This window comes from Mus pahari, chromosome 11 (genome assembly GCF_900095145.1).
Source record: "Mus pahari chromosome 11, PAHARI_EIJ_v1.1, whole genome shotgun sequence".
NCBI lineage: Eukaryota > Metazoa > Chordata > Mammalia > Rodentia > Muridae > Mus > Mus pahari.
This window is the reverse complement of record NC_034600.1, coordinates 12,643,398-12,670,192: the sequence shown is the minus strand read 5'-3', so window position 1 is coordinate 12,670,192 and position 26,795 is coordinate 12,643,398. Positions and strand designations below refer to the sequence as shown.

Here is a 26,795-nt window from a genome sequence, read left to right as displayed (position 1 = left end):
AAGAACTTGGTATCAGAGTAGAGAATGTCTGAAACATCTCAGGCCCATAACTAAGCAAGTGCCAATAGAATGGTGGAGAAAGGAAAAGACATGGAAGCCACAAGTAAGGACTTCAGCTAGGGGCAACTAAGCATCAAAATAAAATAAATATTAATGAATATTAATATTCTAAATGTAGTAGGAATGTCTCAGTCCATATAATAAAAGTGACTAAACATTTGGTAGTGAACAAAAGATATTTATATAGTCTCCAAGGTGTGCCACACAAGACACTTGTTATTTACAAAGGTTTTCCACTGTTAAGAAGGCTAATTTTAATGGAAAAATCTATGCAACTCCATACCCAAGTGACCAGAATGAGTATCTTCATTTGCTGGACAAACTGAGTTTCTAGGTTAAAATATCCATTATCACTTATGATGTCTACATTTACATTCCAAATGCCAACATGAAAAAAAATCAAATAAACTCAAATTTTACAGTACTTGTTCTAGTTTCATTCCTGTTCCTGTGATTAAATACCCTAACTAAAGCAACTGTGAGGGGAGAAAGGGTTTTTGTTTTTGTTTTTTTAAATTCACAGTTAGTTCAAAGGAAAAAAAAAATCAAGGTGGCTGGAGCATATGAGAGCTGACCACATCACAGCCACATGTATACCTGCTTACTTGTTTGCCTGTGTTCAGTTTGATTTTTCTACTCTTGTACAGTCCAGGTCCCTTGCCTAGGGAATGGCACCACCAAGAGTGGGCTGGGTCTTCTTCACATCAATTAACATTAGCAATCAAGGCAATCCCTGTAGATACGTACACAGGGCAACCCAATGTCAGTGATCTCTCACTAACAATCTCTCCCCCAGGTGATTCTAAATTGAGCCAAGCTGAAACGTAAAGCTAACTAGCACAGTAGTCTACAAGAAAAACTGCCTGTAATCAATCAATATGTCAGAGTCGAAGATCTCAACCATTTGGGTTCAAAGGAATACAGAGATGCCAACGATGCAACCCTGGCTCTCACTAGACAGAGAAAATTGTTAGAGTAACTGAATGGTGTTTGTGAGATCGCTCAGTGTGTAAAACTGTTTGTCTTGCAAGCATGATGGCCTGAGTTTGAAATTCAGAACCCACTGTGAAAGGATAAAATCAATTCCTGAAAGTTGTCCTCTGGCTTACACACATGCTGTGGCACGCAGGTGCCCTCACTCAGGCTCACAAGCAAAAGGCATGCAGACATGTACACATACATACAAACATACTATATTCAATACATATATACACACATACAAACACATACATCCTACATACCATACACATATAATACATACATACATATACACAAAAATTCATTCACACACAAATCATAAATTAAAATTTAAAATAATAACCAAACAGAACTTGAGGGTGTTTCAGTATTGCTTTCTTCATTTTTGAAACTGTCTATAAAAGAAAATATCTTTGTAGAAAATACAAAATGTAGTATTTACAGAGTAAAGAGGATGCAGTCGAGGACTTCCAGATAACTACTTAAGCCCACAAAGTCATGAAGCCATACTGACATTACAACTAATCTGCATGTTTGCAGTTGTTTCAGAACAAAATAAAAAATTTTAACTGAAGTCATATTTAACTATTCAAATCCCCAGAGTGTGTGAGGATTTTTAAGTGCTGCTGATGGATGATTAGGACTGTTTTGGGAGTTCCTGCAGTAGTCTATCCTCATGCATTTCAATATCATGAAAATATATTTATGTATGGCTGCTTTAAGATTTCATTCATTTTCTAAAGTACACGTATATTGTGATATCACTATTAAAATCTCTTCTGTAAAAACATCTGAAAACTCTACTAACACTACCTCACTAAATCAGAGACAAGTGGAAATAACCATGGTCCTGTGACCCTGAATCACTGTTAGAGAAGCTAGAGAGAGAGAGAGCTCTGTGGTTGAGAGCACTGCTACAGTTTCAGGGGACCCAGGTTCAATTCCCAGCACATACCAGTTGATTCATCACTGTCTATAACTCCAGTTTCACAGCATCTGACACCCTCTTCTGGCTTCAGCAGGTCATACAAAACATGCAGGCAAACACTTATACACAAAAAATAATAAAAATCAATTTATAGCTCCAGTGACACAATGGGGCCATTGTGCAGGGTACTGAGTATGGAAACCATTGGGACAACTGCATGAGAGCCTGATGGGTAGAATACATGTCCCCTGATGGCAACTGAGTCAGTCACTTCATCTCCACTTGGAACAGTCACAATACATTTTGTTATCTTCTTGAGGAAAAAAAGCTGAGTATCACACAAAGAACTTTACACTTCATGATTTAAATGCCATGTTGGAGTGGGCTTACTGGAGAGCGCGGGCTACCTGCTACTCCTCAAGAAATTTGGGAATCTTTGTGCTTGTTCCTGCTACATCCCACACAGTCCAGCAGGTGGTAGCCTAGGCAGGGACAAGTGTCTTCCTTCTCCCTCCCCCAAGTGGCAAGCAGACCCATTTGAAAACCTGAACTATGTGGCTCCGCACAATGCCTTCCCTCCTCCACACAGGAAGAGAATTTCCAAGGTTGTTTCCTGGATGGGAATTAGGGTCTAGACCATTTACCATGAGAAGGTGTCCAAACTAATACTGTGTTTACATGTGATTGATCATGCGATATTCTGAACATATTTCCTCGTCCATTTTGTGATTTCCAGAAATTCCTCTGATTTTATATCTCTTCGCCCTGATTTCTATGACGTGGCTTTGGGGAGGACTGCATATGGCCTACAGACAATTCTGGATGTTGGTTCTCTTTGTCATTTTCAATAGTCTGCAGGTAAGCCAAGCCTTACAGGCAATGCACACTTAATGAATGCGAAGCACCAAGTGTTCAAAATGTAAGAGTCTACATATAGGTGAGTTTGTGTGCACAACGACATAAAACATTTTGAGTAATGTGGTAGGAATGAAATTTGAATGTGGCAGAAATTCCAACTTTCTTATCATGTACACATAAAAAAGGGAAAGTATTTACTAGCTTATTTTCAGCAATATTGAGTAACTGCATAACTGTGTTCTTTATGGATAGTTTTAATCAGACAGTAACGATGGAGAAATGATCCACATACATGGGGCATGTGTATCTACACATTAGTTCAATTGAACAGTGAATTGATGGTTAAGCAATTTCCTCTTAATGTTTAGATATAAGAAAATTTCGTGACTAAAAGTTATATTTGACCCCTACTCAAGTCCAATAATGGCAAGTTTAAATTAATTTTAGAAATATGTTTAGGTTTTATAACTGAGGACTATAGCGATAGCAAAAATGAAAACTGACTCAGTGATTTTGTGAAATGGGAAGATATTGCATTCTGAAATTATCAAATGAAACAAATGAACACATTTTTTCTTATTTTCTTAGACTATTTTATAGTTCACTAAAGTTACCAAAACTGCTTTTACATAGTCATTATTTGTTCATTATCTTATAAAAAATGGATATTATACACACAATTTGAATCATGCAGCTGAGATATTTACATAGCTCACAGGAGGTCTATGGGTCACTACCTAGTCTTAAAAGCAAAAGAGAAGAGGAGGGGGAGACAAATTCTTTAATCAGAATACAAGCTACATGATGACATTTGATGAAAATACATTGTCTGCTTAGGAAGGGGAAACCACAAAGTGACCTAAAAGTTTGAATCTAGAGAGTACATGGGCACCTCTGAGTAGGCACAGTGGAAGTTCACTGGCACTGTCAATACCTAGAGAAGACTGTCACACACCTATAGGACCAATGATTGAAATGAGTAAACCATCAGCTATAAGATATGCCACAGCTGGTGACATTTACACCAAGTGTTGTGAAGGCTGAAGGGCCATTTCCCTCTGTCTGTACCAGTATGTACTCTAACTGGAAAGGTAGGACATTAGGCCAACTCTGAATACCTAAGTTCTAGCAGAATTAAGATCAAGGTCCATACTGATAGCCTGCTGTTGTGTAACAAATTTTTTCTCGGGAGATGAAACACACCCCAGATAGGGGGAGCTTTGACAGACCAAAGGATGAATACCACCAAAGTCCAACTTGGTGAACCAATGAGTTTCATTGGGTCACTTAAAGAATAAAGGTAAAGGGTTATTTACAGGAGCAGAAACAACTCAAAACACAGCTGCATCACCAAGCATGGGTGACAGATCACAATAGCAGGGATTCTGAAGTACACTGCACAGTCTGCAGGTATCTCAACCAACAGATGGGAGACTGTTCTCGGGTGCCTCAGCTGCTCTAAACCTCTTTAAGCAGATCAGCTGGTTTTTGCTTCTTCCTGGAAGCTGGTCTTGTCTGAGAGTCTTCTTAGTCACTGGGCTCTGTTTACAATGGCAGCAAAGAGCCTAGTGAATCTGGTCAGTTTCAGGTACTTCCTGAAGCTAATTTTTAGTTGTTTAGCTCCTTGTTTAAGCAGCTCACAAGCAGGGTAGAGTGTTTTGATCTCAGAGAAAACTGTTACACAAGACCTGCATATGTATTTTATTTGGCAGCTTCTCTATGGTACACAGGTATGGTGCAGATCTTTAATATTTGCTGTAGTCCTTTAAAAATTGGAAAACATTGAAAACTTGAACTTCTGACTTACAAGGTAATGCATATATGGTGGTGGTTTTCAAGCCCTGAGAAGAAGCCTCTCATGTAGAGTATATGACTTCATATTATATGTGGTATGTTTTATTGCTTGTAACTGAATCTATAACACCCTCTGTGCTTGTTAGACAAATGAAGAATGTGTGGCTGACAATGGGCTATTTCAGGCCGAGAAAGCAGGGTTAGCTGAGGCTGTAAACAAGGAGAGTGGTTAGTATTGTCTAGATGAAGAAAATGGTTGATAGGATGAAAAGAGGAGACAGAAAGTGCAGGCTGACATAAATATCAGCTCCCTGTGCTCTTGAAATGCTTACCATCAGCCTAACCAAATATGAAGTCTTGAGTGTTTTGGTTGTTTTGCCTTGATGGATTTTATTGTCAATTTTAATCTTTTTCTCCCTTTAGTTGTGGTGGCTGTTGTAGGAAATATTAAAAAAGGAATCTGCATGTCCTTGTACCTCTGCCTTGGCAGGCTGGCTGGCCATAGACTGGCCAGCAATGGCCAACCTGTTTTATTTTGTGGAAACTCTGGCCTGGAGTTCCTGAAATATATCCACCCAGCTTGCTAGGTTCCCACTGGTGGGTAGTTAATGAAAGACCTTCGTAGGGAGCCCTCCCCATGCCAGTCTCGAGAAGGTGGCACCCAAAAACCACGAATAATCCATCTTGATGTAAAAACACGAGGTAGTTTATTGGTGGAGCTCCGGGCTGAGGTAGAGGCACTGACCACGTGGCCTGAAAGCTAGGGGTTTTTATAGGGGGAGGGGTCAGGGCTAGCAAGAATTGGCACAGTTACCTGTGATTGGCTCATTTAAACATCAGCAGAATGACCACACATTTGCAGAATGGTACTTGCAAAGGCAGGAGTGTTAGGAGACCTGAGGGGCGGGTCAGCAGGGAACATCTGGTTACTGTGTAACTGCGGGCCTGCTGGGACTTGCCCAGGCCTGCTAGGTTCCCAGCTTCTGGCTTCTAAGCTCACAAAACAACTCTCTGGACATAAGTTACATGAATCCCAGGCCTTAAATTTCACTTTAAATTTCATTTCCTTACATTACCACACCAGCCCCGTGCTTCAAATCCTTCACGTCCTTTGTGATGCACATCAGGCAAACTCATGCTCTGCCACCATTCCTTTCTTCTCTCTTGAACCCAGACAAACCACCATGTGAAGGAAAACACAGCACAAACTTAGTTCAGAAACAATGTCAACTCAGACTCTTGGTGCAACAACTAAAACCTTATCTTGTAAGCCTTATTAAAATCTGATTTCTCCAATGGCGAATCCTTGAGGATCCACCCTGCTAAGGGGAAACTCTAGCAGCTATATCTTGCCCATATGCTGTCCCTGTTCCAAAAGGACCTAACTCTATCCTGCTTCCTCTCTTCCACTGTCCATCTGGGAAGTCCTGCCTACTTGCCCAGCGACAGGCTCCTTTATTCATTAGGGGATTGGTTCACAAGAAGCCACCTGAGTACTTGACTCATTCCTTGTTCTAGGAGGCATCTCCTGGGAGAGCAGAATTAACATAAAAATACAAGCAGCACAGAGCCATTCACAGCAGGTGGCATGTCCTTATGCCTGTGCTTACCCTTTCAGAGAATGACTGTTTAGAGTAGAGTACTGAAAAGAGCCACAGTGAGCAGGGAGGCTGCTGTCCTCAGAACTACTGGTATTAGGACAATGGGGAAGTGGGGGCAGTGACAGGTTTTAGAACTGTTGAGGTTTCTTCAGTGATTGAGTATGAGAATGTAGAGGGCAGAGGAGGAGCATCATTGAGAAATCCCTGACTTGACTGGTGGGCGCCTCCCTGTGATGATGTGGAGACATCGGCTCTGAGAAGGTGCAGAGCTGGTGAGGTTTTGGAGACACTGGTAGTTACGGCAAAGACTTTGACTGGGTGTGTGGAGATGCCAGTGGAAGGAAGCACAGCAGAAAGCCAGGTATAGAAAAGAGAGCTTAAACAAGAAGGGGTACTGACTCCATGGCTGTGAAAAAGACAACAGGAAGAGAACATAGAAGCAACGTGACTTCATAGGTGGCTACATACTCTGACTGCATTCAGGATCCATCCATTGTGTGAAAGGGGGCTCTCAATGGGCAGAACATTTGGCCTCACTACCTGAGTTGCTGTTACAATATCTGAGTACACTCTGAAAATTTATATGTCTGAAAAGTTTTTGAGTGATCCAGAATTTATGGCTTAAAGGCCACAGTTTTAATGGAGAATGTTTTTTTTTTTTTTTTTTTAAAGCAAAAACAAAACCAAAAAATTATAGTTTGAGATGAGGCTGGTTCACACAAAAAATATTGAGCTTCGTGGAAAGAACAAGAAAGGGAGAGACTGACAACCAAAAACGGGCTCTGGTGTAAGATCAGGCTGAGGCATGAAGAGCAGAACAGAGGGATTCTCTGAGAAGCCCTGCTAGCTGGAGAAAACTCAGTGGTTGAGAGATTGCTGCAGCTGAGAGACAGGGCTTGTAACATTCTCTATTCTCTACCTGAGCAGCAAGGCCATGTGTGGAGAAGTTCAAAGCCTGTGGAGTTATAGGCAGTTGTGTGCCACCCGGTAGGGATGCTGGGAACTGAACTCAGACCCTGTGAAAGAGCAGTGTGCTCTTAACCTGTGAGTCATCTCTCCATCATGAGTTTGTCATTTGCTAGTGGATTCATGCTACTATTTATAGATCTGCTTTCTTAAATTACTAAAGCCAAAGTACATCCAAATTTGTTTAACAATGAGGGAAATAATTACCAGGCTAATTCATGGCTGGGAGACATAACTAGAACCTCATCAATCATTAAAATGCTGAAATATTACTGTAAAAATCCACTGAATCTATTCCATGCTTCTATACATCTCATAAACATCTCCAGACTTCAGCCACAAAAAAAGGTTAATGCTTAGCTAGTCTGGGAACCCCGTGATGCTTCTCTTGCACAAGACACTGCACCACTTGGATTGGACAATGCCCACACCTTAGTTATTAAATATTGCAAGTCACTGCAGCTACTGGCTTCTACAATATGGTTCTGTCTAATCAGAACCAGTCAGAGTCAGTCTGATATATACCATTTATTTAAGGTTTTCTTCTATGTTTCTTGCACTGTCTAAATTTTCACTGGACAGGGAAAAATAAACTAATGGATTACAAAATCAAGTGCTTCCCCAGTCTACATTTGGAATTCCCACTTAGCATCCAGTGTAGTTCACTGCAGGTGTCTGCTTAGATACAATACACATTTAGTCATAGCTATTTTCTTTGGAGGATAAACAGCTCTTGAGAAATGAGCATTGTTACAATAAAAATAATCAGTTTCAGAGAACTAATTGTTTCAAGGCACTCCCTTCACCAGTGCCTTCCAATAGCCAAAAAGCCAACAGTAATAAGAAATGTCACTTTGTTTCCATTAGAGACTTAGCACATGAACTATTCATGAAGGGTGAAAAAGCAGCCTTCCCAGAAAACCCTGGGATAAACATGTAGAAGCCAGGGAGGCTGGGATGCTTTACTGATTTATCCCAGAGCTATGTCAAGTTCACTCAGGGAGGGGCAAAAGAAAGAACTACGTTTGTTTTGTAGAGTAAGATTCAGAGAGTCTAATGAATGCCTTATGCACTCTTCAAAGCTCCCTGAAGGTCACTGTAACTTTTCAAATAAATAAACAGGAGCTGAGAGAAGTAGGTGTATTTTAGCATTCTTCCCTTACTTCTCACCAAGCTCTCCAGGGTTTGATACCATATGGTGTGGTGAAATGTCTGTTTATGTGAACTTTTTATTCCTTTTGACAATGAATGACACCTCTCAGAGAGCTTCAGGATTTACTCTTTGGCTGGAACTTGGTTATCCCAGCATGAGCATTTGTGTCTGATCTGCCAGCAAGAACTTCCAATAGTGTAGTGGGATCTGGGCCACCTGTGGCCACATAGACTGTAATTCCTGAAACGAGGGCCTCATGCCTCCACCCATCTTCATCCTCTGCTTTAGTTTGTTCCTGCCTTTTTAATCCTTGGTCCACTATACTCACCTTTTAAATTGACTAAAAGTGTACCATGGCCCAGGAGTGTTTACCTGGAAAAGCACCTAGCATACTAGGACACCCCAAACAGCAAGCCTACCAGATTTGCAGTAACCAAGATGCAAATATCTCTTTTAAAACTGGTTTGCTTGTTTGGTTGGTTGGATGGCTGGTTGGTTGTTTGGTTGGCTGGTCTGTCTGTTTGGTTGCTTGTTTATTTGGTTGTTTGGTTGTTTGGATGTTTGTTTGTTTGATTGATTGTTTGTTTGTCTGTTTGGTTGTTTGGTTGTTTGGTTGTTTGGTTGGCTGTTTGGTTGGTTGTTTGGTTGTTTGTTTGTTTGTTTGGTTGGTTGGTTGGTTGCTTGGTTGTTTGGTTGATTGTTTGGTTGGTTGGTTGGTTAGTTGGTTGGTGGGTTGTTTGTTTGTTTGGTTGGTTGGTTGGTTGGCTGGTTGGCTTTGTTGTTGTTTGGGGTTTTCTTTTGTTTGTATGTTTTGTTTTTTTAAAGCACAGCAAACAATAATGACTGGTTTATATGTAGTCAATCAGATTCTTTAACTTATTTTTTTAAATATTTATTTATTTTATTTATATGAGTACACTGAAGCTGTCTTCAGATACCAAGAGAGGGTGCCGGATCCCACTATAGATGGTTGTGAGCTACCATGTGGTTGCTGGGAATTGAACTCAGGACCTCTGGAAGAGTAGTTAGTGCTCTTAACCGTTGAGCCATCTCTCCAGCTCTCTTTTTCTTATTTCTAATAAATAAGTGTCTAAAATGTTATTTTTTTTATATTCAAATTCTAGTATGGGAAAGGCTGTGTTTATATAAACACTTTTCTATACATTTTCAGTAACATTTAATGCTTGACTGTCAGGTTCCCTAGAATGAGCATAAAACTGTCAGTCAAACTCAGTTCTGCCCCCATCACTGGTGCTCAAACCTAGGGCTTTACACAGCCTTGGCAAATTCTCTACGGTTGAGTTGTGTACTCTAGCCCTGCAACCTTAATTCTGTTCATCAATTTGACATCTCTGAGCTCTAAGTTCTAGTTGTCTATTTTCTTAAACAGTGGCTGACCATAGACCTAGTTTTGTTCTTGTGAAAGCATTGTGTAACTATATATATACATATATATATATATGTGTGTGTGTGTGTGTGTGTGTGTGTGTGTGTATAAAATTATATATATGTGAATTATACACACACACATATATATATATGTATATATATATATACATATATATATATTACAAACAATGTAATTTTTATAAATGTAAAATACTGTAATTAGTCAGTGAATGGAGAGGTTTGTCTCTTGGGGCCAGAGTGATGGGCTTACAATCTTGGTGTTCAAGTTTCATGTTGGAGGACTGGTTCTCCCCTGACCCTTCTCCCAGACCTCATAGGTCCATCCATCCTTGGCATCTCACACAAAGCTCTTGTGAGTCACTGTCTGTGCCTTAAGATTCAAACAAGTGATTTATAAGGCTGACAAGGTCTTGTGCTGAGACTGTAGGAAAGAGGAAGAACAAGCTAGAAGTAGAGCCTTCAGCCCAACATCATTGGCATGCAAATGCTTAAAGCAAACCCAGGCTCAAGCAAAGGCTTTTGCAGTGTAAATTCCCACAGCCCACAGTGGGCAGTCAACATGCAACCTCTGGAGAGAAATGTTTGTATTTCTTCATCACAGTAGAACTTAGTTTTCCTTTGGAAGGTGTGGGCCGATCCTGATCCTAACTTAATCAGTAGAAACTGTCTTCAGGCTTTGTGAAGGTTAACCTAGTTATGGCATCTCTGGAAAACAAACTCAGATGAAAGTCTTTTTGTCTCTTCTGGAAACCATTCGTCCCTGCAGCCCCTGGTTGTCACCTCTTCACTTCTCAGTCCTCTGAGAGTCTTGAATTCTTAACCTTCCAGGCAGCTGCTTTCTATCAGCTTCCTAGCCCTCCACTTCAGGCACAAGTGGCTTTAGCAGTGCCAAATGGCAATGCAGTTCTTTTTTATCTGGAATTTTCTCTTCTTATGTCTAGTCCAGGTTCCTTGGTAGATTTGAACTTCCCTGTTTGGGGGAGAAAGTTTGGTGCATGGTCCAGAGCCAAGAGTCTGACTGAGAGCTACACCATCCCTAGAAAAACAAAAACAAATGGAAAAGCAAGCACAGGGTGTCGCCCTTAATGGGCTTCCTTGTCCCTAGGCTTTGGCCTCTCAAGTACCAGCTATTTTCACTGTTCTACAATGCCTTCCTTCCATTGACCATTTTGTCATAGTATATACATGTCTAAAAATAGTTCTCCAGCTCGCACGATTCTATTCACTGACATTAGTCTAATACTATCTACTCCGTCAGAGCCATCGGCAAAAGTCTAAATGGATTCAGTTCAAAGAACTCTCATAAATTTTTAAATGAAACTAAATGCATATTAATAAGAGGAGCTATTGAAAACCACTGCAATTCATTGGGTATTTAGTGACTACTGTTAGGAGATGTACCCTAACTGAACTGTAATCCAAGGATATTTGTACATGCAATGTCATGTAGTCAGCAGGTGAGGTCCACTTGATGCCTTGTATATCACCAGAATTAAATAAACTGGATAAGACCTTAGAATCAGTCTTGATCAACCACAAATTTATATTCAAAAATGTACGGACTACAAAATGACCACATCAAAATGTCTGAGCAAGTAAAAGCCTAGGGCTGAGTTCAGTCCCAGGAGTTGACAGTGGAAGGAGAGAATCTACTTTCAAAGATGCACTCTGACTTCCATATGCATGCCATGGCACAGGCACACCCACACTTCACATTCACATCATATGTACATACGCAATAAGAATAAATACTAAATACATGTCTCTCTGAGCGTGAGCCCCCTTTCCTGGAAAAGTGTAGCTCTCTCTCATCAAAGAAGCCTCCCATTACAGCAAATGGAAACCATCACAGAAAACCACAACTCAACACAATGCAGAGCTTGACAAACAAAGGAAAGCCCAGTCCCATGTACATTACAGTTCCTGTAACTGTGATCTAAGGAACATCATGGAAGAGGGGGCAGAAAGAACTGTAAGAGCCATAGTATGAGGAGATCAGCTGTGGGAGAGGCTGTCCTAGAAATGGCTGCACAAATAACAGGAGAACAATCGCAGAACCGATGAACATGTTGACGTGGAAGGGGATTTTTCCAGGGTCTTAACCCTAGGCAAATAACCACAGACAACTAATGGATGCTAGGAGATGGAGTCAGCCTCCCTGGGGGCTGAGCCCCACACTGTCTCCAAGGCAAATGATGTGCCCACTTCATGGGTACCATGCTGCTGAGTACTATGTCAGTCTGTGTAGTGAACACATTCTGACTTAAACTGTTTTCAGGTTAGGATAGGTTTGTAGGAGAACTACTTTGTTACAGATAATTTTTACTTCTGTCTTAATTTGGGTATTATTGTTGTGAAGTGGCATCATGTCGAAGGCAACTTTTATGAAGAACAATATTTATTTGAGGTTGGCTTACAATTTCAGAGGTCTATTATCATCTTGGCAAGAAGCATGGCAGCATCCAGGCATATATGGTACTGGAGAAGAAACTGAGTGTTCTGCATCTTGATCCAACTGTAACCAGGGAAGACTATCTACCAGAATGGGCAGAGCTTGGGCACTAGGAGACCTCAAAGCATACCCCTCATGGTGATGCACTTCCTCCAACAAGGCCACACTCCCTAATGGCAACACTTCCCATGGGCCAAGCATATTCAAACCACCACAGCTAGCATACATTAATTATTGACTATAGTGGGTTTCTTTAAAATACATAACCCCCTAATTCCATCTCTTATCTTAAGACTGTTGCATTTTGTTTCCATGTTGGTTACTTGAATAAAGCATAATAAAGCAAAGACATAGTACTTTGTCTTCTAGAAACAAAATGAATGCTAAGATTACTAACAACAATATATGGAGAGATGGCTCAGCATCTCTCCTGCCCTTTAGAGAACCTAAGTTTGGTTCATAGCACCCATGTCAGGCAGCTCTCAACTGCCTCTACTTCCAGCTCTAGGGGATCCAATGTCATCTGGACTCCTTGGTCATTGCATACCTCAATTTATGTTATAATAACAACCATAACATCATTGAATCCTTAATACAATTTTCATTCATAGTGAAATATCTCTGAAATTTTATATCATTTGTTTCCTTAATTCTATAACTTAACTTGTCTTAATAGAAGTAGCCTTAAGCAACAAATCAAGTTAGTGAGTAAAGTTTCTGTTACCCACTTAGGACATTTGAAAGCACTTATTAAGAAAAGGTTAATGGGCAGGTGGTGGTGGCTCATGCCTTTAATCCCAGCATTCGGGAGGCAGAGGCAGGCAGATTTCTGAGTTCCAGGCCAGCCTGGTCTACAGAGTGAGTTCCAGGACAGCCAGGGCTACACAGAGAAACCCTGTCTCGAAAAACCAAAAATAATAATAAAAAGAAAAGAGAAGAAAAGAAAAGAAAAGAAAAGAAAAAAGAAAAGAAAAAAAGGTTAATGGGGCTGCAGAGGTGGCTTCATGGTTAAGAGCACTTGTTACTCTTCCAGAGGATCAGAACTCATGTCTCAGGACCTGTATGATACAGGTAGCTCACAACTATATTTTACTGTAACTTTAAGGAATCCAATGCCTCTGCCCTCCATGGGCACCTGCACTCATGTACACACATGATGAAGAGTAATAAAAATAAATATTAAAAAAGAAAGTGCAGAAGTGAGTATGACTTCTGCTCCCATATTCGGGAAGAACCCCCAAGGGAGGAGGTGAAATAAATGTGTATGTATCCTTACATCCATGGCAATACCCATATTCTCTCCCACCTCACTGGTTTTCCCATTCTACAGGGCTAATGCTTTTAACTACTAACTGCCTTTTACCCAACTAATTCTACCTTCATAATGTAAATGTAAAATAGAACTTATGCTGGTGCTATAGTGAGTGTGTGCCTAGAACACAGGAGTCCACAGGTTCAAACTTGAGTAATACAAAATTAGAAAAAGATAGACCTCACTAGATAGAAGGATCCGAGACACTTAGAGACTAAGGCAGGGCTGCAAAATTCCAAGCACTGGAGTTGATGGCCAAGAGTTATTCCTGTCTAGGAGAAGACCTGGCTGAAAACGCCCCAAGGCAGCATTCACTGAGGAAAGAGAGAGGCCAAGGCTGCTGCCAAACATTCAGTGATGTTTTACTCCAACTCCACTCTCTTCTGGTGTCTTTAACATAATACTGTGTTTCTATAAATATCTGTTGATATTGTCATTACAGCAAATGCAGAGGAGAGCTGATGTTTCTAGGAAAATGTTAGAATTCTAGTTTTATTTCTGTCTACTTAATTGGCCACTGCAGTGAGAAAGCAAAGACTTAGTATACTTGCAATAGGCCAAGGACTAGACAGGACATGAAGTGACAATGATGCCAGTGTTCAGCACAAAGAGGACCTGTTCCTGATGCAGCTGGTCTTTTTGAAGTGAGGGTTCAGAATTCAAGCAGTCCCTGCTCTTGCCTCCTGCTGTCTCCCTGCCTTCTCACCCCAGTGTGTGTGTGCAGCCTGCTGTTGATCCTGTGGCAGCATTCTGTACTGCAGACTTATGGTTTATCACGGATGCCCACCTCTGCCTGGCACTAGCAAGGTCTAAAGGCTAGAGTGGAAGAGATCAGCAGAAGCTAGAGTTTCACATCCTCATTAGGTGATTGTCAGAGTGATTACCCACTGTGTTAGTCAGGGTTCTCTAGAGTCACAGAACTTACGGATATGCTCTATATAGTAAAGGAATTTATTGATGACTTACAGTCTGCAGTCCAAATCCCAACAATGGTTCAGTAGTAGCTGTGAATGGAAGTCCAAGGGTCTAGCAGTTGCTGAGTCCCACACCACAAGAAGGCAAAAGAGCGAGAGCCAGACTCCCTTCTTCCAATGTCCTTATATGGTCCCCAGCAGAAGGTGTAGCCCAGATTAAAGGTGTGTGCCTTTAATCGGAGATCTCCCTGTCCTAATCTTCTGGATTCAATCACCACTGTGTCTCAAGATCTCCATACCAAGATCCAGATCAGAAACTTCTATCTCCCAGTCTCCAGATTAGGTTCACTGGTGAGCCTTCCAATTCTGGATTGTAGTTCATTTCAAATATAGTCAAGTTGACAACCAGGAATAGCCACTACATCCACTAAAAGGAGGTCATTTTTTTTTCACTAAGAAAATTTTCTTTATTTCTGATATATAGCAGGTATTTAAAGAATCAGGCATGGATCACTGTCATCAAGTGATCACTCTGAAGAATCCATATATTATGAAATTTTTTCCTTTACAGTTTTTTTATTATTATTTTCTTTATTTACATTTCAAATGCTATCCCGAAAGTTCCCTATAACCCCCACCCCCGCCCCTGCTCCCCTACCCACCCACTCCCACTTAAAGGAATCTTTGTGTGCTGAAGTGTTTAAGGACACTTGATAGGCAGGCACAATACAACTGAATATCTGCCCACAAATTTTCTTCCAAAAGTAGTCAAATACTGTACTCTTCAAATTCTGGCAAACTGTGCATGGTGTGATCCTGTCTCAGTGAGGATAAGCTATCATCTTCCCACATAGATGGTAGCATAGTGGTTCAAGCCATGACATGTGGCTACTTTTACGTCATCAACATTTGTGAAGAATTGCTATAAAATGAAACCATGGAGATGTCCCCTTGCATCGCTCATCCCCAGTGTAGATGTCTCTCAACAGTTTCTGCTTCTGCAGAGTCAGCTTCTTTGTCGTTGTATAAGAGTACAGGCACCCCCCCCCTCAATTTATAATGGAGTCACACCTGAGATCATCCCACAGAAGTGGAAAACACCCTAAGTTGAAGATGTGGTTTGCCTTTCTCAAACATGCTTGGAACCTTAGCATGCAGTTTAACACACCCTCTTAACACAAAGCCAGTTTATAATGAGAGCTCAAATATCTCCTGTAAAGTACAGTGCTGAAGTGAGCCAAATGATCAGTTGTGGGCAGTCCAGACTGGCATTAGTAATAATCCACTGACAGTAACTTTCCCATTATTAATAATGTCCTTTTTTTTCTTTGAGATTATTAGGAACACTCATGTTTAAGATGTGTAAGAATGGCAGTCACCCTGTTCACTCATTGTAGTTTAAGGATCTATATTTATCCTAAGAAGCCATCTAATTAGCCTTTACCGGAATATATAAAATATTTTCATATTTTCTTGAATTTTATACAGCTGCAAATTTGTTATTACCAAAGCAGTTTTAATTATTTGAAGAATTGTCTAGGAAAGTAAGTTCATTTTCAAATGTGTATGGGTCTGAGACAGAAGTTGAATGCCTCTCCTCGAAGTTATCATGACTTGAAGTATGTACAGTTTTCAGTAAAATGGTATAAGGTCATAATTCAGTGACGATTGGCAGATTCCCAAAGCAGGTAGACCCAGTCCACTCTTCAGCGTGCACTTAGCTGTGGCTCACTTTAGTAAGACTGTCACAGATCGTGCTGTGACGTATGGTTTTCCAAAGCAAGAAATCTTAGAATTTATCTCAGAACCAGTGTGTTCTCTGTGTGCTCTATTTATCATCCAAGTATCTCTCTAGCTTAGGAGGATGCGCTCCAGAAAGTCCTCATTTTACCCTCCTCCGGCTCAGTGTTTCCTTGTTTATATATAAATGATGAGAACCTTGGGTTTGGCAACTGCAAAGTTTGTCTTTCCACACTAAAATTTAGTACTTTCTTCTTTGGGCAGAGTCCACAGCAGGTGTTTTTCCTTTTCCTTCCTTCCTTTCTCCTTCCTTCCTTCCTTCCTTCCTTCCTTCCTTCCTTCCTTTTTCTTTCTTTCTTTCTTTCTTTCTTTCTTTCTTTCTTTCTTTCTTTCTTTCTTTTTTTCTTTCTTTTTCTTTCCTTCTGTTTTTCTTTCTTTTTAAAAATGCCTTTAAAGTACATGAGTCAGATGTCTTAGGAGAAAATAGTCCTATAAATAAAAAGGTCACATTTACCAAAACAAAACCGCATTTTGTTAGTCCTTGATATTTCATCTCAGCATGTGCGTTTCTCTCCCAAGCTCCGCATGCATGGTTTCCATGCAGAGCAAATAGGAGCCAAGTATAAACTCTGACAGAATTTCGGCTCTGTTTAAATCGCCAAGAGGAGTTCATGAAGCAGTGTGAGTTAGTGAGATCACATGCATACCTAACCCTGACTCTAAGACTGCTCCTGTGTCTGCTTCCATCACTTCCAGACTGCTCCTGTGTCCGCTTTCATCACTTCCGGGAGTCCCGAAGCTGGTTCTTTCTTGGTGCCTTACAGTGGTTTTTGTTCCACTGTCAGCACTGAATTGTCTAAGTGTCTGCTCCCTCCTTGCTGCCACTGCTCTGGTGCACAGCTGTGGGACTCACTCCAATCCTGCTCTTTCTATTATATTTTCACCTTCATCTGTAGACATCTCAGTTATAGACACTATAACTGAGACCCGGAGACCCCCAACCTATCACAATTCCTGTCGTCACTTGTCCCTGCACACACATGTTTCATGCTTCTCTTCATTGCTATCTCCCAGGGCACTCTATTGTCTTTTTGTTCCTTTTTACGTGGACTACCCTTGCTTCTCATGTGAGCCCTGAGAAGATTTTCATCATTGAACTAGATTCTCTCTGGCTTTGTGATCATGGGTCCATGAGATCATTTTACAGACCTTAGTTGGAAAGTCTGACCTTCTAAATCATTTGTCTTTTAAAATGTTCTTTCAGTTCTTTTCATCTAGGGTTAAAATGGTCATTGAGGAAAGATTGTTATGAGAAAAATGACAAGTTCAGTCAGGTACATGCCTTTATTCCTAGCATTCGGGAGGCAGAGGCAAGCAGATTTCTGGTTTGAGGCCAGCCTGGTCAACAGAGTGAGTTCTGGGACAGCCAGGGCTATACAGAGAATCCCCGTCTCAGAAAAAGGAGGAGGAGGAGGAAAGGTTTATTACCATAAATCTTAAACAAATAAGTGTATAATCTCTTAAGGAGGGAACTGTGCTCCTGGATTTTTAGAACCTATGACCAGAGCTGCAGAGCTCTCAACTAAGAACTGGGAAACACAGATCTGACTCTGTCTCACTGTGTGACCTGGGCCAAGATCCTAAAGATCGCTTTCTTCATCTTAAATCCCACTCACCTGGGACTTTGTGCTTTAATTGTAAAACTAGAAAAGCAAACCTAAAGAAAAGGGAACCATACCTTGTATCAGGACTCAGAAAGGTTTTGTAGACACTTTCATTTATTCTGTTTTTGTAAATTTTTCAATGTCTTCAAATATAAATGCTCTCTAGAATTTTTGTTTTGAGTTGAAAAACTGAGACTACAGGAGTCCTGGGCATTTCTAAACTAGTAGGCCATTGGGGCTGGGGCTGGGAAGTAAATCTGCAATCTCCAGCAACTACCAGTCCCAGAAGGCTTTGGGGTCATAATTCCTCACTTGTGGGTGCTCCCTGTGTAGGTTCTCCCTATGGTAGTGTTCCCTATGTAGGTACTCTCTATGTTGATGCTCCCTATGTAGGTGCCCCCTAAGCCTTTCCTTACTCTCTCAGATATCTTGAGACTTACAGAACACATTTTGTATTCAAACTTTAATTTTTATTTTTACTGAAGCTTATTACTCAAATGCTCCATTTATAATACTTTGATAAGTACACAATAAAACAGCAACTCAAGAGAGAGTAACTTAGATAATTAATACTAGATAATTAGATACTTCCTTGATCATATAATAATTCCCATCACTAGTTATCATTTGGAAAAGGAAGAACTTTTGTCATTCTTTTTCTCTCTGAGAAAAATAGGGAGAAAAATTGTGTCACAAAGCAGACAGAGTAATTTAAATAAGTCATAAGCCCACTCATGGTACGGTTACAGTCATGCATTAAATGCATTAAAAAAAAAACAAAAAATAAAAAAAACCTTGCCAACCTTACGTCCATTACTCTAGAAAAACACTTATATCTACATGCAGTTGATCACACCATTTTACATTAACCCCCTATTGTAATGAAGTGTTAGTTATCTTGTGTTACTTGCTAAGCACAGTAAACTGTAGAGCATGGGCTAGTAATTTTGTACTCACGTGGCTTATAAGGACTTGGATTTACTGTCACTTTCCCACACTGTGATTAACTTCTTTCTTACTGTACAGAATACAGTCATATAATACTGCATTCAATGCAGTCATGCAATACTGCACACAGTACACAATACTAATCATGGCCATGACAAAATACCTGAGGAATACAGCTCAGAGGTGGGAAGGTTTGTTTTGGTTCACTGGTATAGACTTCTCATTTCTTCCTGGCAGGCAGGACACAGATTCGAGCAGTTCTCTCCCTGCAGCCAGAAGCAGAGGTGGGGTGGACTCATTAGCTGATATTACTCATTTGATTCTATTCGGCTCTCCACACCATGTGATGGGGCTACCCACACTCAGGGAAGGTCTTTTCTTCCTAAACCAATCCTCTTTGAAAAATGCCCCTATGGTCATTCAACAGTGTAAATTTCTGACCTCCTTAGGCAGCTTTTAATCTAATGAGTTTGACAGTCAGGGTTAACTACCACAGTGGTTTCAACTGAACATGTAATGCCATCAAACTCTTGTGGAGTTGAAAACTCATGAGTGAAACCATCTATGTATGTGAAGTATGGCCAAGTATGTGAAGCTGAAACAAATTACTAGCTCCTCTCACTGCAAAGGTGATTTTATCTTGTGTTGTTTGTATTCATTGTTGGTAATAATACCACTATCATGAAGAGTTAGTAGGAGGATCAAGAGAACCCAGAAGTGGGTTCAGGGCGGTGTGGTCTTTGAGGTGGGCTGTAGGAGTCATGGAATTCGAGTGAAGAGAGTCTCTATAGGTGCTAAGTAGAAGAAAGGGAGGGATAAAGTCACAAGTAATACACAACATAGTTTTATTTATTTTTTAACCAAACTGTAGCTGGGTAGGAAAATAACATTGAAAAACCCTGAGACACAGATGGGCAGGAGCAAGCGTCAGTGTCTCATCGCTGTGTATTTTATTAGAACAGTCTAGAGACCATTGTAAAAGTCTTCTGTGGATATCTCAACCATTGCAAACTCGAATGCTGGCCTTTTGCATTCCTTGTACAAATTCGGAGACAGCATCAGAAAGAGTTTGCTAAAATACAAATTGTTACTGTGGGTGTTCTTGTTCTTTCTCCGATACTGACTCTGCAGAGGGAGCACACATCAATGGGAGGGACTTTCTATAATAAATAGCACACGTTCATAAGTCCACATTGTAATCTAGGGGGCAATGTTCTTCAGAGTGAGCCATCACAGCCTCCTCATGCATCTCACCACAGAGGCACCTTGCGCAGAGCTAAGAGCCTGTGGCATCGGAAGTGCAGAGGAACTTGCAGTTCAGCACATAGTGAAATAGCACTGAAGTGAGCAACCCTATCTTGTCTTTAGAGTACAGGAAATGGTAGCAGGGGTGTGTGTGTGTGTGTGTGTGTGTGTGTGTGTGTGTGTGTGTGTGTTTGTGTGTATGTGGGTTTGTGTGTGTGTGTGTGTGTGTGTGTGTGTGTGTGTGTGTTTGTGTGTATGTGGGTTTGTGTGTGTGTGTGCACATGCATACTTGTGTATGTATGTGTGCATCTGTATATGCATGTACATGTGCGTGTTGCATGTGTGTGTGGTCATGTCTGCCACTGTGCATATATGGAGGTCAGAGGACCACTTCTAAGAGTCATTTGACCCTTTTGGCCATGGGTTCCGATCATCAAGTTTCCACGGCAATACTTTTATCCAATATCACTGGCCCTACTGTTCTCTGTGTTTTATCAGTCACCACCTTCCATCATGCCATAGTCATGCTAGGACTACAGACACTGCTGTTTCTGATGGCTTTATAAGGGCTGTAGGGTCCACACTTTCCTCATGCTTAAGCTGTGAGCATGTTATCCCCTGAGTCATGCTTCCAGACAAGAAGGGTTTTTAATAAAAAAATTATTATACCATTTCTAGAATTGATGGATAAAGAAAGTCTGTGTTCCTACAATGTCACAGTTTCTTGAATATTCAGTTGCTTCTGAATATTCTGCTATAAGAAATTTACAGAAATCTTTTTTGTTTTTAAGATAAGATCTCACCTTGTCCAGTCTGCCTCATATCTTGACCTGGCTTTGAACATGTTATATTCCAGCATCAGCCTCCTGAGGGTGACATGATAGGCAGATGCCACCATGCCCAGTTGCTAGAGAGACTTTTAAAGATAGTGAAACTGGAATTTAAGAGTTCTAGAACATACTTTAGAGAAGTTTCAGTGCAGGCTTCCTAAATTTCCATATTTATTTAACACCTTTATGATGACGGTATTTACTTCTCTATGATTTTTATGTCTTCTTCAAATGCTTCCTATTTCTCACTTTTATTTCAAAGAAATTGTGGGCCACTACTACAACATGAAGACATGTCTCCAAGAAGTCTTTCCATTTGCCCCCACTGCTCTGCTCCTCCTGTTGTTCCACATATTAGGTTGGCACAATAATTGCTAAAGAATGAAAGTCATTTCACACTGAAAACAGATCTTAAGCTAGCAGTTACTGTAGCCATCTCAGAGGTATGAAAATACAAGCTCAAGGTAACTTACTGACTTCCTGAAGTCCACAGAACCAAAGTTGATAACAAGGACCAGTTTTATCTAAAGTTTTCATTCTCTCCTTTCATTATAAATGACAAGGGCAACTGATAGGTCAATATCAATGCACTTTTGCTCTGTTCCTAGAAAATGTACCATAAAATACATTGAGGAGGAATGAACATCAAATCCTAACAACAAAAGGCTGAACGTCATGGCTCTGAGCATCTCAGTTCAAGTGAAAATGTACTATAGTGTTTCCTCCCTCCCAGTCCACAGGAGTAACAGACTGCGTGCGAAGTTGAAAACAGCAGAAAATTCTGCCTTCCCTAGGATCCTATACTGAGTTTCCAACAGTAAAGAGTGTCAGTTACTGGAATCTTCATACAGCATGTTAGTTGCGGTATCTAGCTAAAGGGGATCACAGATGTTTATTTAAAGGAGCCATATGGTTCCCAGTAACTATAGTAGAAGGCCCAAATAGATCCCGTTGATTGTTCGGAATTATAATTCTAAGCAGTGTGATTAGATTTTAAACAATGATAGAAGCAATTCTAACAGGGGCCATGAGGACCTCTGCAGTGCTGTGAGTCTGGCTTCCTTCTAGCACGTTCAAGAGTCATTGTGAAGGAGGCAGAAGAGGCTGTTTAGGTTGTGAAGTAACAGTATGGTAGTCTATTGACTTTGAAAGCATCCCAATTTTCATTATGAAAACAAATAAGTCCTGGTGCTTGCTGTACACTCGGCTTCCTGATTTTTGTATCCTGAATGCAAGCTACCAATTCAGTTTTCTTTGCTTCACCTGCAACACACTGCATTGTCTGGTTATCTACCCGTCTTACATATAAACTCTGCACAAGGCCCCCTTTACAATAACTCATATCTCTATTAAGTCGTCTTACACAGGGCAAAGGTTCAGCTGCTTGATCGGCACCTACAGAATAAAGCCCAGGGGTAATAAACAACCCCTGGTGGGTGGGGTGGTAATGGGGCTTACACACTGATAGTAACTACTTCATCTTTGGCTCGAGGCAGTCACTATCTCATTACGGGAATTTTGAAAGCAGGAAGTCGTGATCTGCAAAACAGACACCTGTGGATGATCTGGAACTTGGATGCCTGCCTTGTGACTGACGTTAAGGAGTCAAACTGTATTTTACATGTGCGCTGCCGGCTGCTTGTGAACGAGGCTCGCCTGAGCACTGCCTTTTCCTTGTTGCTCCCAGCCCTGTTTTTGTTTTCTGTTCTTCAGTTCCTCTCTGTTTTCTTCAGCAGCAGAACAGAAATGACAGGGCCAAGTCACAGAACAATCCTGTCTCTAGCCCAGTGTTGCAAACAGATTATGTCATATGTTGGATTTCTTCCACCAGAAAAAAAAAAAAAAACTTACAAGACGCAAAGTCACTTCTCAAAGCAAACGCACAGCTCATGACTGGCTGCATCTGGCACATGAGAAAATATGTACTTCCAGGGGACCTAGTGTGCTGACTGTGGCACCAGCTTCTCTTTCCTGCTCGAGGCCACCAGACTGTCTTGGGCTGACCTCATTTCGCCTCTTAACCCCACTCCCAGTCTATCATTTTGTCAAGCGTGGAACCTTTCCTTATTTCAGCTCCTCTAAGTGGGACAGTGGACAGAGCCTCTGGCTATCAGCGCAGTTCTTAGGGAAAAATGTTGGATGATTAAATGTGTTTTTAATATAAACGTTGTTTTGGTAGTACACACTGGAAAATGATGAAGCATGTAAATAATTTGAAAATGTCAGGCTGGGGATGAGGTGCTAGAACTTGTTAGTCATTTCCAGACCAGATTTCTCCAAATCGAGTGGATTTGTGGGAGAGGTGTGGGGGCACTAGAAGTTTCAAATAAGATACTGAATTTAACAAGGATTCACTGAGGATCATGTACTAGCCTTATAATTAAGATTTATGGGCTTTACTGCCAGAACAAGGAACTGGGAGAGTCTTCAGGGAACAGCCCCAGGCAGTGGAGGACAAAGTGCCCAATGAGGGGAAATAGAGACCACTGCAGGGGTGGAACCAGAAGAGATTACTGTAAATTAGTGAGTGCCCAGAAGACTTCAAGGAAGTGGTAGGTTAATGCTGGATACCGGCCAACCTAAGAGAAGACTTGGAACCATCAAAAAGGCTAAAATAACGTGGAGGAAGGGGTGGGAGTGATGTCATCCACCCAATGCCTCGTAATGAGTGTGTTCATGGTCTGTTGATTTGGTTTACAGTAAACTGTATTTAACAGCTTACTAACAGAAAGTACATTTAACCAGAATAAATTTTGAGAATTATTTAAGACCATCGGGCTCTTCTCTCTTCCCTCTTTCCTCTTGCCTCTCTTCTTCTCGCTCTTTCCTCCCCTCTGCTGTTCCTTCTCCTGCTAAGTTATAAAGCTGATTTTAACATGTACTTACTGTGTGCCCAGCATGGGGCTAAGTGCTCCAGGATGTCACTTCCCAGGGGTCAGGAGTGTCACTGACCCGGAAGTGAGATAGGCCTCTCGGACCCGAGTACTTAAGCCTCTGCTATAATCATCTGCTTTCTCTCTGAGCCTAGGAATTTTCAATGCATTCTTTGAGATCAGATCATCTACCCCAAGAACTCTGTGTTCTGATGGGCCTGACTTTAAGTTTTCTCCATCTCCAAGGGCACAGAGAGCTCCATCCTTCCATGGGTTTGGTATGTCAGGAGTCAACCAATACAGTTAGGAAACATTCTTAACCAAATCATACCAGGACTGAACACAAACATGTTTCTTCTTGACACTATCTCCTAGATAATATAGTATTAATGTTCTATTTATATAATCTGTATAAAACTATTTATATAGGCTCTACCTTGGGTTAGGTATTTCAAGTAATCTAAATGACATATGGAAATATAGGAACTTGTGCAACAGTTATATGGAAATACTTTCAAGAAGGACTTGAACATGCACATGTTATGATATCCTCAGTAGAATCCTAGAGCAACCCTCCCCACATACAGAAGGATCACGGTATCTTCACAGCTTCTGTTGATGTAAACAGTATTGCTTGCATGACCCATCTGTTCTGGTTAATGTCCTAAATGTTTCTCAAAAGTTCATGTGTTAAAGGCTTGCTCCCAGAGGGTGATACTCCAGCAAGTGTTAGAAACATTTGGAGGTAGGATCTAGTCGAGAGAAAGCTAGGGCATGGCAGGCATGCCCTAGAAAGGTGCTACTAGGACTCTGTCCCACTGAGCCCTATTGCCCCTCAGTATTTTCCAGCTGTCATGAGATAAGCAAGGTTCTTATGCCACACACTTCTACAGAGGTGTTACCCCACCCCCTTTGGCATAAGAACAGTGAAGGGAGTTACCAGGATCTGAAGCTTTGAACCAAAATAAAACTTTTGTATGAGTCAAGTTTATCACAGCAGTGGAAACTTTGCTAACATTCTCCTTGTTAGGTTTCAAACTTGAGACAACTGGCTGAGGTGTGTATGTGACACATCAAAAAGTGTCCTATCATCTCAGTCCCTAGGTATTACAGGGCCCTCCTGGCTGACATACCCCACCCCACCCTAAACTTCTCCAGCCCTCCTGGGACTGGACAGCCCTTGCTCTATAATCGGACCAGTTTGGTAACCTGCTCCCTGTCTTCTATTCTCTTTTGGACCTTCTGGCTAGTTCTCCTCTCTCCCCTCTCCCTTTCCTTATGCTCTCTCCTCACATGACTCATATTATCTCTGGACTCCCACAGACGTCCCTGTCTCTGGCTCTGCTCTCCCACATATGTAATAGACTTTTTCCTCTACCAAACCTGGGAGCAGTCATATTCTCCCCTTGTTATTTCTTTCTTTCACTCATCTGGTGATGAATCTGGGACCAGTCATGTCCTTTCCTATTTCTGTTTGTTTGTTTCTTTTTTTCATTCACTCCTTAAAAAGGATGTGATACATATTGGATTTTAAGATATATTTTTACTGTGTAAAGTATGCTCTGTGTATGTATGTGGGTACCAGTGGAAGCCAGAAGAGGGTGTCAGATACTATGGAACTGCATCTGAGCTTTTAAAGTTGCCTAACATGGGTGCTAGAAACTGATTTGTGGTCCTCTGGAAGAGCAGCCATTGCTCTAACCACTGAGCAATCTCCCTAGCCCAAAGTATCCTTTGTAAAGAGTCCTTTAAAAGATCAGTATTTTCATGTCTTTCCAGCAGATCAGAGTTTAAAAGATTTTCATACAGCTAAAGGGAATGCCTATAGCTGCAGTTCTCCACTTTGAATAAATCAACAAAGGTAAGCAAGACCTGCCCACAGAGCTTGCCTTGCCACTTCAGTTAACTGATTATCCAACCTAGAAACTCCTTCACAGGCTTGCCCAGAGTCTTGTCTCTGGCAGTTCTCCATCCATCTGAGGTGCCTCACCCTGGCTGCCTCGGCGACTTCCTTGACCACCTATTTATGGAGCCCACTGCAGGCCACTCCCTTCCCTGAATGCCACATTTGTCATTTAGCAGGCTGCAGAATGCTCTTGTGTGTATTTGTGCTTCCGTCTGTTCTCTCCACTCCACCTGCATTCCATGATCTACTAGAATTTAAACTTGCCAGAAGCAGCCATTGTTGTCTGTTTGCTTGTTTATGCAGAGAAATAAAACAGTTCCTCAGTTAGATGAGCTGATGGATAGAAGATGGATGGATAGATGAATAGATAGATGGATAGATAGATAGATAGATAGATAGATAGAAAGATGGAGGATAGAAAGAGGATAGATAGATAATAGAAGATAGATGATAAGTGATAAATGATAGAAGATAATGGATGCATAGATAGATAGATAGATAGATAGATAGATAGATAGATAGATAGATAGATAGATAGATAGATAAGAGAGAGATCAAGGAACTCCTCTCCTGGGTGGTGTTAGTGGCCTAGAAAGGAGGACGGAAGGAGTCTTCAGCCCCTGCCCTTTTACACAAGACACCACCAATTAGGAAAAAACCTTTGCCAGAGAGCTGGGCTACAGGTACCTAGATCCTGGTAGCCTGAGAACTGTGAGCAACATGTCTGTGCTGTTTAGAAGCTACCCATTTTAAGCTATTCTAGGCCTAGAAAGCCTAAGACAAGAATAATATCGATAATAGCACAATTCGGATAGACTTGAATATCTACTATGCATGGCCGTACTTGAAAGGTGTTCAGACATCTTGCTATTTTCAGTCCTTACCACAGCCTCTCAAGACACCTGCTGTCATCTTCATTACCTTACAGATGAGGAAGCTGACACACAGCACTGTTAGCAGCTGGCTCCAAATGACAGAACCAATGAGCTACCTAGCCAGGGTGTGGACCAACGTCTTGGAAGGCTGCTTGTTCCTATTCCCAAGGCATGTGGTTCAAGGGCTTTGCTGTGTCCACTGCCTCTTCAGGAGCACAAGAGCCAGGGGCAGTGGAGATTCATCTCTCTCTCTCTCTCTCTCTCTCTCTCTCTCTCTCTCTCTCTCTC

The 26,795-nt window shown here is 41.2% G+C and overlaps 1 protein-coding gene across 1 annotated transcript in view; it reads left to right on the top strand.

The window, feature by feature from the left end:
• Nucleotides 1-26,795, top strand: part of Adgrv1 (adhesion G protein-coupled receptor V1) — a 510,986-nt gene that overhangs the window by 455,500 nt on the left and 28,691 nt on the right. The window contains exon 86 of the mRNA XM_021208450.2: nucleotides 2,703-2,824. Coding sequence (XP_021064109.1) covers nucleotides 2,703-2,824 — 122 coding nt within the window. The remainder of the gene's footprint in view (nucleotides 1-2,702; nucleotides 2,825-26,795) is intronic.